Raw genomic sequence first — 16,460 nt, forward strand, 5'->3', positions numbered from 1 at the left:
CTTTGCAGAACTTTACAGTATTCTGCAATGTAACACAACTATTTATAATGAACCTGATTATTTTAACTCTGTATTTAAATTCTATTAAGTCTAGAAAATGATAAGAAGTCTAAAACATCTTCAATAATAGAATGTCTGTAATGGTCTGTGTAAATCTAATGACATTAATTAAAGGGTGGTTAGTCTGAATTATTGTTCTGATTAGAAAAGTCCATTTGTAAAGCTATTTCATCAAGGCATAAAAATATTGAGATGTTATTTATCAATATCGCTCAGCTCTACCATATACATTTTGCTGCACGCAGTTGGAAATGAGCCATGGTCTTAAATATACGGACGGCTGGATGGGTTCTGTGCTTGTTCTTGTGGAAGTGTTCTCTGTCTCCCTGACGTTCAGGGGTCCATCCGTCCAGCTAATGAAAATAGATTGATACAATTTACTTGACAGGTGTAACACCCACAGACACACAATTACATTATTCTCTGCAGTAATATCCAATTGTGTTACAGAATGTGGGCACACAAAAAGGGAGGTCCAAAGTACAATAAGTGTGATCCGCGCATGCGTGTGTGTAAGGCCAGAGGATGAAGTAGAGAGATTGTTGCAAGCCCCCTGTGGTTTCTTCCAATATGGTGAACTAAAGGCCTGGAGCTGCTGCAGAGGCTCTGTAGAGGCAGAGCTGTGGCCCAGACCACAAGAAGGAAGGACTGAATTGCTGTTTGGAGATGAACTACAGACACACACTAGTTTCTACTCAGCGGGACTTCCTTGCACACCCAAAGGCATCTCATCATTTCTTTGCCCGTATACATATCACTTGTTTTATTCACTCTCCATTCCTCCTTTCTGCTTCTACCACCCTCATTCCCTGTGATAGGATGTTCCTCTCGAAGTGGCAATGAAGGGAAAACAGGAATTGCTTTTTTTTCCTTCCTTCCTTCCTTCCTTCCTTCCTTCCTTCCTCCAATCTTCCTTTCGCCCCACCTCCTCTTCCTCCCTACCTTCCACTATTTTTCCATGTTCTTCCTTCCTTGCATCAAGCTCTCTGTTCTTTCCATTTGTCTCCCTTCATCCCCCTTCCGCCATCTCTCCCTCCACTTTCTCTGTGGGAAGATAACTCTAGGGGTGACATCTGCTGACTATAGCTGCTCCAATGTCCACACACACACACACACACACACACACACACACACACACACACACACACCACACACCACACACCACACACCACACACCTGGTATAAGATCAAGCATAATTATGGCTCAGGGAGAGTTTACACCACAAAGAATGTACTGATGGGATCAATACTGCAACGTACATCTACATACAACCTTCATGTGTGTGTTGGTGTCAGTTGAAAAAGGTTATCATTATGACTGTATATTATTATCATCATTCCATGAAAGCATAGAAGCTTAGAGACACTCTGGTTTCCTCCTCACTCTGCCCACCCTTCCCTCTCTTTGACAGTGATGACTGTCTCTCAAACACATAGCGACACGGAACACAACATGTGTTCACTTCATCCATCAGTGCAGATAAGTCCTCCTCTCTTTGCCTCCCCTCCCCTTCCTTCAGCACTCCTCCTTTCACTCCTCTCTTCAATCATTTTTTTTTTTTTGTTGCTGACAGGCAAACAAAAGAAGGCATGTCCACAGGGAGTGTGCATCTGTGTGTCTCCGCGTGCGTCTTTTGTGTGCACGTGTGTGGGGGCGGACATGCAGATAAGCCTGTAATATTTCTATTTTGGACTAAAGAAAAAAGTGGAAGCTAGTTCTCTGGTGGCAGAGGAAGGAGAGAAAAAAAAGGAGAGGAGCATCCTGCCAAATGGTAGGATGCAACTGAAAAGCCTCATACAAGATGGTACGTAGGTGGTGGTGGTGGAGATATGGAGGTATGTGTGTGTTCATGTGAGTGTAAGAGCAACTCCGAGTAAACATGTCCATGCACATACATATTTGCTTCTGTGTGTGTACATTAATCGGATGGGACTGAATGTGTGTGTTCATATCCATTACTCCCGTCTCGCATGGCACTGCAAACACAGTGACACCCGTTGGATCAACGGATGCCTTTCTTAGCAAGAACCCCCCTGCAGTGAGCCATGTGTTTAATGCCTTCCTGAAATAGACAGCCATTGTACTGAGAAAGCGGAGCTATGGCATTGCAATGAAACCACTCAGAGGAGCTCTAATAATTGATAAAGAACATAAAGGAGAACGGAGTGGGCCAGATTGACACGGCTCTTTCCAGAAATAATCTTTTGGTCATGAGTGCAATTACCATCCTGCAAATAAATCTTGGAGAAGAGGTCAGGCTGTGGCTCAGTTCAACAATCGGAAGGTTGGTGGTTCGATCCCCGGCTCCCCTGCTGCACGTCGAAGTGTCCTTGAGCAAGATACTGAACCCCAAATTGCTCCCGATGCTGTGCATCGGTGTAGGAGTGTGTATGAATGATTAGTTTCCATTCTGATGAGCAGTTGGCACCTTGCATGGCAGCCACTGCCATCAGTGTATGACTGTGTACAGAGGGGTGAGTGTGGCATGTAGTGTACAGCGCATTGAGTGGTCGAAAGACTAGAAAGGTGCTATGTAAGTACAGTACATTTGCCATTTATAAGGTCCAATAAGTATGACAACAAAGTTAGAGGCAGTCTTTCCTCTGAAATTTCCATATCTTCCTAACCCACAGTCCCAACCTTCTACATAAGTACAGTAAGTACACATACTGTACATAAACCTTAATTCTGTAGGTCTTCATAATAAAGTATCTTTTTACTAAATAATGTTTGATCAACTCTATCTATGTCGTATAGTAAGCACACATTTCTGAAAACGAGTGAGAAAAAGCGAATATGCCACCCAAAAGGATGTTCTATTTTCAAGACTTTTAAAATATACAATCAAAGTTATGATAAAGGAATGAATGAGGGAGGTTTATTGTAAGAAGTGTAAATGCATAAGTAGTTCAGCTAATAATAACTCAACAGCATTTTACCTGACTATACAATCTTACATTAATAGCTATAACTACTAGGTCTGTCCCTGACTAGTCGACTTAACCGTTGCTGAGAAGAGTCAGAGTCGAGGCACTTTCGTTAGTTGGATAGTCGCAGAAAAACAAAAACAACGTCAAACTTTCAGGAGCTGCGCCTTTTCACACTGAGTCACTTACCAATGCACTGCTGCACAAGCTAACTGTGGTAGCTGCTGCCACTAGCTAGTTAGCTGTCTGTACCGGGACTGGGAGCTTGAGGGCAGGGGGAGTTTAAACACTGTGTAGGACCAGGGGAATAATAACTAATAACTATGTACAGTTTGTGTCATGCATACAGTAAAAGTGACAGCAATTCCATATAGCCACGCTTAGTTTTCTGAGCATGAAAAAAAAAAACTAGTGGAAAAGAGGACAGTCGAGTAGAGCAGTGTTGAACAAATCAGAAGACAAAAGAAGTGCAACAAAGAGGTGTCCCAGAGCCTGACAGATTTGAGTGGAAGGTAGGTAGAGCAGAGTGGTGTAGAACAGAAAAGTAAAGTACAGGTAGAAGAGTGATAAATACGAAAATGGGTGAGCAGTAAACCATCTAATCCATTAGAGTGACTTCTAACACTGCCAGTACCGCCATGTGTGTGTATTATGTACCTCTTTTGAGCCTGACTTGGCCAGATAGATGGTACTGTTTTTACAGCCGTCATCCAAACACACGGGGAGGAGGTGGTCCTGGTAGCCATCACCATCTGCCAGAAAGAGACACAGAGAATTAGATCGCGGAGCAACAACGCTGGATTGAAGCAGTGGGAAGCGTGATCCTTTGTTTTCTAAAACTGTGCTATTTTAATATTTTCACTCCATAAGAATGCCACGGATTTGTTCTGGAGTCGACTTTGAGCGCAGCACAGTTTCTGGCAACAAAGAAAATTGCTGTTTTTTTTTTTTTTTTGTTGTCCTATGTGTGAGCCGGATCACAGAAACACCTGCTTGTTTCCTACGAGCAAACACACATCCAAGCAGCACTTGTCTCTTTGATGCCTTTTAATAATATCAGTTGACTTGAAGTATCATTTTCTCCACTGATTTCCATCGCTATTAATTATTATTATCATAATGCCATGCAGGCTTCATCTAATGTACAAACTGGGGACAGAGCCTCCCATATCAAAAGAACAGCTCTTCAAAGCAATTCAGTACACCAGGTTCAGTTTTAGACAAACAACCACAACACACACACACACACACACACACACACACTTAACATGACAAAACAATCCATCATTAAGTGATTCATATTGCACAGATTTGCACTGCAGAGTAGGGCACACATCCATTACAGTAGAAGCATAAAAGAAAATAGGTCCCTGTGAAAGCACATACTACGCATGAATAAAATCCCTCTTGCTGCAGTGACTACAACTGGTCAAACTGATATGCCCCCGGAAACAATCAGACTTTTTTCCTCAAAATTCATTAAGAAATTGAGGATGAAAACCACAATGAATGGTTACTAGAGCAGTTGTTTAATGGTAAAAGCATTTTTTCTGGGGTTCTCAGTCTTGTGACAGTAAACCTAATATCTTTTTACATTTTTGACCGTTGGTTTGACAAAACAAGACATTTGGAGATGTCTCTGGTAACTTGTGAGCAGCAATCCATTAATCAAAAAAAAAAAAAAGATAAATAAAAATCGCTAGATTAATCAATAATGAAACTGAAATTGTTTGCAGTTCTGATTGTTTTGAAATATTTAATTCATCAGTGTATTAAATGTTTTTGTTTCACTAAAATGTGGGCTTTGTTAATTAAACATCTTGCTAGACTTCCCTTGTTGTTATTTTCAATTTTATCAAATGGGATTGAGACATTTATTGAAAGGTTCGATATGAATAAGCAGGGAGATCTAACACTGCATTCCAGTTGAGGGTTCAGGTTCCAGGACCCTGTATGATGGATGCTCATTATCATGACTTACTGTGACATCCAAATTCATTAAAGCAATCACTAATGTCGTTACCTACTAATGTGCTCTTCCAGATATCACAAGTCTGCGAGAAAGGTCTCTATACGTGTAAAAACAAATGAAAAAATTAAACAATGAAGCCTCTGCCCAGCTCTCGAGATGTGGCTAGTTCATAAAGACACAGCACACACATTCTGCATTCAGGGGTTGGCACGTGAATTGACACCAGACATAAAGAGGTGACACTGCTTCCAGGATTCTCATCACACAGTTTGTCTGAATCCTTTTCAACAGGGCAAGTGCAACACTCCCAAACAGATGTTGTGCCATGTGGAAGGGGAAAACTGAATGACACTGATGATGAATGACAGTACAAAGCAGGGGAGGAGGAGAAACTGAATATGGCTGTCAGGGGCAACAGAGCGAGAGGCAGAAAGTGAGACAGATAAAGAGATACACTGTAAAAGGTAATAATCAGCAGTCCTTTAATGTACTATTAAATATTTAAAATCATGTATGAACTAGAAGAGTGCAGATCTCCGTCAGGCCTGCTATCAACAAATGGCATATAAACACGCTAATGTCTTCAGTCATTTTGTCTGTTTTCACAATGCGTTTTACTTTGCTTTTTCTGCATGCCATTTAGTTCGTCAGGTGACGTAGCATAAAGAGCAACAAAGTCCACGTAGGGAGGAGGTCGAGCTGGATACATGGCTCAAACACACGACTTTCCACTGTTCATGTCCCGCGTGAAACAAAAAGTCAACTTTGACTTGTTTTAACTTACGTAATGTATTTAACTTACATCGTTACCACCTCAATTTCCAGAGCCTGAAGTGATATCTTTAAACTGCTTTATTTTGTTGTAATGTTTGGCCAACAGTCAAAAATGGAAGTATTAAATTTGCAGCGGTATGAAATGAATGAAAGCCAGCAAATACTTATACTTGGAAAGCTGTGACACTCCACCGCTTTTAAGTTTCCTCGCCAGAGGGACTACTACTTGGCTTGTATAACTGTGGTATAACTCAAGTCTGAGAAAATCACTTTTTTAACAGAAAAGCTGTGTTACAAAGTGGAGGTGTGGAGTTTGAAAGATATAGGCAAGTAGGGTCTAACAAAAAGAAATAGGCCATCAAGTAGCATTATAGGAAATGTTTTTTGGGACCTTGGCCTGTGCAAGGACTAAAAGCAAAGATATCTTTGCCTCTGGTACATCTCTTTTTTTTTTTGTCTCTAGCAATTTCCCAAACTTTATGGATTTAGATATGGGCACTGCTTTCTAATTAGTTGCATTAGTGTGGGTGTGATGAAAACTGAAATACTGAATATGAGTGCACCATCTGTTTGTTGCATGTGTTTTTGCAGTGTAGAGACAAAGCTGTATAGATGGTGAGATACAGTAAGGAGAGAATCAAAGAAGGAGGCAGACACTGAGAGACACAGAATGAGTGCTAATTCAGTCCCACAGAGGATGTCACTCGCCATTCTGTCTCCGATACTTACTGTCAGTTGTGCCACACACACACACACACACACACACACGCACACGCACACGCACACGCACACGCACACACGCTCTGTCTCACCTGTCCTTTCCTCCAATGCTACCTTCTTTCATCTGTCTCTCTTTTATTCCAGTTATGCTCTCCTTCACCTGTCTCCTATCTCACACTTCTCCTCTCTCTTTCTCCTCTTTTAGCTCACTTGTGTCAGTCACTCTCTCTCCCTCTTTCCATTTCTCACATCTCATTCTTAATGCCTGTGTTTCTCCATCCATCTCTCCTCCTCTTTTATTCTCCGTGATTCTGTCCCTCCCTCCCCCTTTTCTCCCCTCTCCCTCCCACTGACGATGCATGGTGTGATGGAGATTGGCTGAGATACTAACAGAGGGAGGAAACTGCAGGTATGAGCGAGAGGGACTACAAGAGAATGTGTAGCGACTATGTGCAGATATGCACTGTGACACATTGGCATTCATAGAGTACACACAGCGCCAATAACAATGCAAATCATAATATGCACACAGACGCACATGGTGGGATGCTGCTAGAAGCTTGCGTCTCATTACAAACCCTATGATCTGATTGAGGTGTATGTGTGTTTTCTGCAATTGTGTGCGCTAAAGGTATAACAGAGGGAGAGGAATGTGTGTGATATGACATAGGTCTTGTCCTTGCGGAGGACCAATGAGTCATAAAAACAAGAAAAGGTTGAAAAAGAAAGAGAAAATACAGAAATACTTACAGAAAACATTTCCAACAAGAAGAAGAAGAAAGAAGAAGAAGATATACTATATTGATCCTCTAGGGGTAATTGTTCTTTTCACTCTTTTTTTGTACACACACACACACACACACACACACACACACACACACACACACACACGATGCACTTGTGGACATGCAAAGGGGAGAGAGATGGTGGAGCGATGGGGCTGCAACGTTACTGGCACCCCATGAGCAGGTTTTGGGGTTACGTTGCCTTGCTCAAGGGCACCTTGGCAGTGCACAGGAGGTGAAACTGGCACCGCTCCAGCTACCAGTCCACACTCCATATTTTGTGGTCTGTGGGATTTGAACCAGCGATTTGGTCCGGTTCCCAATCCAAGTCCCTACACACTGAGCTACTGCCGCCCCACCACACATTTTATTATTTATGCCTCCATAGGGCCAAAGTAAATTCAAAAGAAGAGCTCCCTGTCTTTCAAATGGATTCACCTGAAAATCTGTCACGAGCCTGAATGGAGACCATAATAATCTTAAAATATCTCTCTAACTAGACCTACACCACCTACACAAGATTTAAATCAAATGTTTCAATAAAATGTTTCAAATAAAAAGTTTTTAAAGTGCATTAATTGCCACCATGTGTGTCACAGCCACTGCTGCAGCTCCAAATGAACGTGCCAAATCATTGAACCAAACCATTATAACTAACTTCACTTTGCTTTTAGAAAAAAACCAGCATGCACCTGTTACTTTCACCTCATGCAGTACCTTTGCCTCACGTCTCTTTCACTACGCGCCCCTTCAACTCTCTTGTGGCCCATGGGGAGGTGGGCCTCACACTCTCTGGTATATTGTCATGGTGGGTGCAAACACAAAATAGAAGTTGTGGATTTCCCTTTCAATATATGTATAACACTTGTAACATGTGCAAGACGATAACATTTTAAAATGAATTCAAAAATAAAGTGCTAATTAGTGTGGAGATCACTGTGGGTGGGTCTTTATAATTGAGAGTACTACTCATGCATAATTACTGCGCAGCAGATATTGGAATAAGAAAGAGGGAGACGCAGGTTTTACCTTCAATGAAGGACACTTTTGTGTTAGATGCACTTTGCAATTTGCATCAAATTGCATATTAAAATGTGCAAATTAATATCTGAACTTGGAAACCCTAAACCCAGGAGACTATAATTTGCATATGGATGGGAATATTTCTGAATGTGAGGGATATCACAAAATGGTGCTTGATTAAGAGTTTTATTTTTCCCATTGCCACATTTTTACTTCATTAATATGGTCTGGAGGGATGTCTTTCACATAAACACAGACAGATGCTGTTATGCGATACTGCTTACACAACTGACTCTGATCTTAACTTGCCGATCAGCACTCCAGTTTACAGGTACACCCATTTCTGCAGGAGTCTGAGACTGAAAGTGATGGAGAATGTGAGGCTGAAAAAAAGCAAAGCGAGTGAGAAAACACTGGCTGAAAACAAGACAGCCAGTAAAAGAGAAAAAAAAAATACAAAGGAAAATGAAGGGAAAAAATTGTGTGAGAGGTATGCAGTGGTTGAGGAGAGAATGAGGCAGACAGAAAAGAGGGAGAGGAGGAGAGGCTGGATGTAACACAATATAATAAGATGAGTGGAGAAGGAACGCCTGAGGGGAGAGCAGAGAGAAATAGGCTGTCCTGTTAACATGCTGACTTACCTGCACTCACGCACACACGCACTCTCACACAGACATACACACACAGCATGATGACAGCCTTTGCGATTTTAAATATCACTTCCAAACACATTCCTATCTCGCTGTCTGCAAAATCTCCATATCTTCGTGAGCTGCTGGTCGCACAGCAGCCTCCCTCCATCCTACCTGCAGTGAAGCTAGCTGACACACTTGGCTGTGGGACTTCGTTGTGCTTTACCTAATGATGAATTATGCATCGGCCGCTGTCACTTTGAAAAATGCAATTACCTCAGTGATAAGGCAGATGGGCCTGTTTTGTCTGGCATATGCTGTGCATCTATTAAGAGTCTAGTGTCGAAAAAAAAAAAAAAGAACTGCTAGCACACAAACATGGGCGTTTGGATTCCCATATGCATCCATGAACATGCCACACGTACACATGCATGGACACATGCGCACACACTTCAGATTTAGCCAATGTGTGCTGCCTGTGGATGCTACTCCGACAGAAGACTTTTAATAAATCGGTAAAACAAACAACACTTGGATCCAAATGAATTTTTTCTGTTTAGACCATTTATCATGTTGGGCGTGTGTGTCCTGTGGGAAGGTCAGTGCTGTATGATGATGTGAACTTACTGTACTGACAAAAGGATTCTGAAAAAGGGTTCAATTCAATTACAATTAAAAACATATATATTAATGTATTACCTAAAAACATATGAGAGCTATATGGATAAACACCTTTGTAAATCTGAAGCTGCTGCAGCTTACTAAATGAGCTTTCCCAGATGAGGTCCTGGATAAAGCCAAACCCTACATTTTGCCTGGAGAGAGCAGGCAGTGCTGCAGCCTGCCAGCACTGTATCCAAAAGCCTGGGAAAATATGAGGCATGAAAGCTGACTTTTTACTGCGTACACTCAGAAGCCAGCGTGTCAGTTTCTTTTTTTATCATGTCTTTTATAATTACTGTTGCTGCTGTCGTCATATATAATTATACATTTTCAAAAATGGCTTTCGAGAGACAGAGAACAATACAGACAGGTATGGGGAAACTGTAGAGAAAAATGTACTGGGAGACAGACAGTGAAAGGTAGAGGCAGAGGGATAGAGTGAGAATTGAGAGTGCGAGGTGTGATGGAAATAATTCCCACTCCAGATCACACAGGGATGCAATGCTGCTCTCTGCTCTCTCATCCTCTCCTCCTCTTTCCCTTCATTCCTTCATTACCCTCCCTGCCATCTCCTCATCCCCCCTCTCTAGATCATCCAGGCATATCTTTATATTTTTATCCTCTTTTCTATCTTCCCCTTACTTCGTGTCATCTTTGAAGTGTGCCACCCCACCACCCCCCACTCTCTCTCCTCTCTTTCATTCGGCCTCCCTGCGGTCATTCATTCAAGGTTTTGCGGTAAAGCCAAGATGTGCTCTTTGATTAGCCTGGAGAGAAACCGTTCAGATGGGCTTACAAGAGGGCCACACACGCAGAGACAAACACTGATTGCTCATTTTTTAAAAAAAACTGTTGATGCAGTAGGACAATTTAAGTAGCTACTGTAGGTAGATGAATAAATAAAAAAAGATAGAAACAGGAAAACGGGAAAGACATAACAGCAGCAACACCTGCAATCCATCTAATAGTTAATCCAATTAACTAATCCAATATTTCACTAAAAAACAAAAATGTCAACTTCATTGTGGTGCCGCAGGAAAGATCAGGAGATCACCAAAGTCAAGAGGATTGATCTTCTGGGGCACATGAATGTCCACAGGAAATTTCATCGCGTCTACCTAGTTATTTCAGGAGCAAAGTGGAGGAGCGGCTAACATTTGAATGCTGTGATCAATTGTTAGCATCTCTTTCATGGATAATACTATCAAAACATTCCTTGAATCACAGATCGTTTTCAATTTTATTGCTTGTCGTTGGCATACGTTATATGTAACACTAATCCACTCTGGATTATTTTAATAAAAATCACTGTCACATCTGTCCACCATTCAACAGTATAATTAAGAAACTAACTTTCAATGGGACAACAACTAACTTGATTAATGCTATTTTAAATCCCTTGTTGCTCAGTTAACGTGAACAGACTGGTAATTCTGTGTTTTTGATATGTAGAGGACCTTGGAAACTTGCACACACACAGTAGTAAGCGCTAAGGGAAGGGGACCATTGCATCACTTCTGCATTCACTCAATCTCCTCCTACTCATACTGAGTCTCCTATTCAGCCCCATTGATTTTATAACAAACATTAGCTCTTGTTGGCAAGGAGTATCTCTTTTTGACTCTGCTCGACAAGATAGAGTTAGAGATACAGAAAGAGAAAGATATGGTTAGAGGGATGAATGTGTTTCGGATTAAGGTCTAACATTATTGGATACAGTGTGTCTGATGTAATCTGGCTTCAGCTATAATCACCTAATCAACTATTGCTTATCACACCATATTATAATTTCTTTAAATAGTGTTGGATATTATTGTTCTATATATTGTAAAACACTAATCATTGCCAATTTAGAATGTCTTATCTCTAAGTGAATAGTGAAGCTCAGAATGTTAAGAAGAGGTGGTGATAGTGGGCCACAACAGAGTCGTCCTCCAACAATGTAATAACAATGACACCAAAAGCTGTTTGGATGAAGAATAGAGGGAGGAGAAGGAAAAGGAGTGTGAAAAGCGAGTAAGCCATAGATAGCAGATATACAGTAGATCAAGAGAAATAAAGATAGACAGCGACAGCCGAGGAGGGGCTGAGTAAAGCAGACAAAACGGGACCTAAAAAAAAAGAGACGTTACATCCTGCAAGGCATCTCTCTCCCGGAATTTGGCAGATTATGAGAAGCGTGACCCTCAAAGGCTTCAATCCCCAGCTAACGAGGGCAACATCTTGAAGTGACATTTCTGAGCCGTAGGAGGAATGAAAAAAAAAAAGAGAGAGAAAAAGATTAAAGAAATGAAAAAGTTTTTGTCGAGATAAGCTCAAGATTTAAACAAAAAAAGGTTGCTGCCCCCAGAGATGATGAATTACATACACACTCACCAGCAAATACATACACAAACACACGCTGTGAGACAGAATCTCTTATGACACACACACAGACACAGACACGGAGACACAGACACACACACAGACACACACACACACACACAGACACAGACAGACACAGACACAGACACAGACACACACACACACACACACACACACACACACACACACACACACACACACACACACACACACACACACACACACACACACACACACACACACCATATAGGTCATTTCCCCTCTGGCTCATACATTATTGCCAATTTGGGAAGGGGAAGTTTGTTCACTAAATATTTGATGGACACCCCTAGCTGCAATGAGATTAACAGATTAATCATGACAATAAGGATGTGTTTATCAGTATGAAGCTCAGTGTGCACACTTGTGTGTGTCTATGTGCTCATGTGCCACACGAGCCCAAGAGTTAATTAAAAATTCATTGAACATTACGTAGCTAACGACAGCGCATAGCTCAAACTGAGTGATAAGGTCACACAGGAAAAATGAACAAAAGATGGGTCTTTATGTTATAAGAAAAATCAAAATAACTACAAACCAGAAAAACCTGATTTTATCATATATTTTTTTACATAATTAAACTAATAGCATTTTCATACAGATAAATATATGTAGTTCTGTATTGGTGATTGATTTAGTATTCATTGTCTGGCCTTGTCTGAAAAAATTCTTTGATTCAGAGGAAATGATGCATTTTCCATTTGGGTTTGATTGTCCAGAATCAATACAGCAGAAGAAATGTGCTTAATCACATAAGTAGACACACTGCAGTGTTTCCCTTCCAGATATTATGCAGTCCTGTGATTGCTTCTCCTGAATTACTAAGAACACAGTTTGAAAATTAGCAGATTTTTTTAGACAATCTAACTCTCCTCTCTAAAAGGACCATGGCTGCAAGAAAAAATATCATATGATGCTGAATGTATAAGTGAACTCCAAAAAGTACAACACTAAAACACCAGAGATCATTACTTTGCACATAAAACTGGAGAAAGTGAAATCTTAAAGATTAGATAATACTGTAAAAGATCTCAATAAAATTTTCAAATTAAACTCACTCAGAAATGAAGCTTTGTCATTTGCAATTAACAAAAGCTTATCTGTCCAGCAAACTTTGCGTCATCATTGCCCTAATAGGTACTTTTAAAGCAGTTTAACAAGGATTTTTGAGTTGCAACTATGGTAAGCTTTTTTTCTTTGATGGAAACCCCTTAGATGCCATTGTATGGGGTTTCCCTGCCTGGTCTGTAGGGAGGTGGTCAGATACAAACGTATGCCAGCAAGTTGGAGGTTGTTGGAATAACTAAATAATAAGATTGTTTGTCGACAACTTAAGTTTGCCTCTGCAGGTAAGTGTGTTTTGTTGTGTGCTAGATTGTGTGCGTGTACAGTGAGGGTCACCTTACTCTTAGCCGGTACACATAAAAAACACAGCAATGTAAACCTGGCCCTACGCAGTGATCATTATTTATTTACTGGCTGGTAACCCCAATTTGCTTTTTAATTTCACCCGCATTTGCCCCTTGGCGGGTGTTAATTTTGGACCCTGTAGCAAACATTGGATAGATTGTTGTGTCACTTCTGTAATATAAACTTATATACTGTGTTGTAGCATGTCACATGAATGTTTCCATCTAGATATTTCTCATTTTACTTAATTGTTGTACTGTTAGTCTAACTGGTCTTTACCTTCGGAAACAAGAGCCACCACAACTCTGCCACTTGCTTGGCTGAGGTGGTAGCTCTGACAAGAGCGACCAGGGGCCACTTTGTGGTGCACAGGCTGCAGCCTGGAGATTAGAGAGCCAGCAGAGATTTGCTGCGGATAAATGTAAAGCTGAGCTGAACAATGAATACTACTGGCCAAGATTGTTTAAGGGGATAAGCTGTTGAGAAAAATCTGGATCGATGTAGGATAGAGTGTGTGTATCACAGTGTGTTGTGTGGAAGTGTGTGTGTCTACAACTGTGTGTGCACGCGTGAGATTAGCCTGTCTGGTAAGGGGTGAGCATTTCTGGCGTGTGTGTGTATAGGGAAAGAAAGTTACGGGATGAGAGAGCTGTAGTGAAAATGCCAAAGCCAAAAAAACCAGACAGTCCTATTTGGAAGTCTTTGAAGCTACACAGCTTCAAATGCAGAGGGAGCTTAAAGGACTTAGCAGAGGAATGGATCTGCCACACACGTACATATATGGATATTAGGGGCAAGACACTTTTCAGTATACTCTGGCCCAGTACAATTCAGACAACATTCAGAGGTTTTCGGAGCATCTTGAGTGCGTTTACACACTTCTTGTGTTTTGAGTAGTGTTTTGAGTGTTTTTCTTGTGTCCAATTACAATCTAAATCCCCACAGTAGATGTCAATGCAAGGATTGAAAGGGTTCCCACTGTTACCCTGTCACAATCACACACAAATACACAAGGCTCGTCAAAAATGACAGCAAATGACAAATCTCTGTCATTCTCACCAAAGTCGACAAAGGAAGACTGTCCCACAATCTTGGCTGGTGGCGGATCTCCTGGCATGATTTCAGCTCTGGTGAATTTCCCGTCCTGAGAGAACAAGAGACAGAAGGAGACAGAGGGATTATGCAGTTTCATAAATGTACATACATACTGCAACTATGGCATTGTGGGCTGCTGTTTTCTTCAAGAGTCATGAATAAGTCAACTATGGCTTAAATGTAGTGTATAATGTCACAGATCCAGTAGATCTAGTGTGACACATAAAGACAGAGAACAGGTATATAACGGTTAGTATAATGGTTCAGTACTTTTTCCATACAGGACCATGGTTCAAGAGGCCTCTAATGGACCATAAAATCACAGTCACAAAGGATGGCTTTTGTTGTATCTGTTTTTGTCCATAAACATGAGAAGCACATACATGTGCAAGCACTTCACTGTACTCTGCATATATACATTTTCTAGCAGATGCTGAAACCCTACAGCTGCCACATTCACAGATTGAACATTCACAGCAGCAGTCTGTATGGGCAATTCCAGCTGTCAAATCAAATCATTCTAATAAATGATAACATTTAGTGATTGCACCTCAAAATTCAGTTGAAATAGAAAAACAAATCTGAAAATTTGATGATTTCATTTGTAGCTTTTGTTTTTAAACTTTGAATTTGGTTTTTCAATACAGAGAACATTTTGGTCATGTAACTCACTAAAAAATGAAAGCATACTGTTCAAAACCAGTTTATGTGGTGCTATTTTACATGCAATAGTCTCACACTCTCAGACTGATTGAAATTAAATTATCATTAGTGTAACTTATTTACGCCAATTATTTGTTGATTCATTGTTTAATCTATAATGTCTCAAGAAATAGTGAAAAATGCATGTTCACAGAGCCCAAGGTGACATCTTCCAATTGCTTGTATGTTCAACCAACAGTTAAGCAACAAACCCTCACATGAAATGAATTAAAAAGGTAAATGTTTTTGACTTGTTATTTTGACTGATTTTATTGACTGTTACTTTTCTGTGGATCAATAGCAATTAATTGACTACCTGCTTTGGCATTAATTGATTTTAAGGCTGCAACTAACAATTATTTTCATTATCGATTAATCTGCCAATTATTTTCTCAATTACTCAATTTGTTGTTTGGTCTATAAAACATCAGAAAAATTGTGAAAAAGATTAGTTGTCTGGAGAACCCATCATAGCAGAACACTCAGGGACACTTGTGTGCAGTTGCATCATTTGATGGTCGTAGCTCACAGTGAACTAACGGAGGAAGTAGTCAAGGGACTGCTTATTTTCGGGTGGGAAGTAATGCTGCAGGATATCCTGACAAGATACATCATTGGAGGTTTACGTGATACCTGATATATGGGCTTATATAGAAAACAATAGGTGTGAGTGTTTTGACACACATTGAAATGCCACCGGTGTGTGGTGCCCTTTACAGAGGGCAGGGGAGAAAGGAGAGGAGAGGGGGAGATAAGCATATTAGCGGGGGAAAAGAGCATGAGTGTGTGTGTGTGTGTGTGTGTGTGTGTGTGTGTGTGCGAGTGTGTGTGTGTGTGTGTGTGAGTGTGCATGTGTGTGTGTGTGAGTGTGTGTAGGAACATATGTGATTCGGTGCAGTTGGAAACTATTGCCTGTTGATACCCACATTAGTGATTTATGAGAAGCGGGCAGAGATGCAATGATCGAGTCAGACAGAGCAATATGTGCATTATGCATAAGTGTGTGTGGGGACTGTATGTCTGGTTAAATACTGTATTGTGTGCAATCCAGTTATTGTTTAAATGTATAAAATGTTGAACATTTCCATGATGCGAGTGCACCATTACATTTACTCAAATTAATGAAAATGAATTAGGAGGCAGTAAGAAGGTGAGCAGAGAAATAGACACTGAATAAGATAATATAAAGGAGAAACCAAGCAAATTATGTCCAACAAATATCAGCAACTATACTGTATGTTTTAAAGTCATCCCAAAGTAACAAAGCAAAGCAACAGTGACAGATTGAAATGT

The 16,460-nt window shown here is 40.7% G+C and overlaps 1 protein-coding gene across 1 annotated transcript in view; it reads right to left on the reverse strand.

The window, feature by feature from the left end:
- Positions 1-16,460, reverse strand: part of itfg1 (integrin alpha FG-GAP repeat containing 1) — a 135,177-nt gene that overhangs the window by 86,122 nt on the left and 32,595 nt on the right. Inside the window, exons 8-9 of the mRNA XM_051380389.1 lie at positions 14,430-14,514; positions 3,646-3,740 (exon numbers count right to left, since the gene is read on the reverse strand). Coding sequence (XP_051236349.1) covers positions 3,646-3,740; positions 14,430-14,514 — 180 coding nt within the window. The remainder of the gene's footprint in view (positions 1-3,645; positions 3,741-14,429; positions 14,515-16,460) is intronic.

This window comes from Dicentrarchus labrax, unplaced genomic scaffold (genome assembly GCF_905237075.1).
Source record: "Dicentrarchus labrax unplaced genomic scaffold, dlabrax2021, whole genome shotgun sequence".
NCBI classification, from domain to species: Eukaryota; Metazoa; Chordata; class Actinopteri; family Moronidae; genus Dicentrarchus; species Dicentrarchus labrax.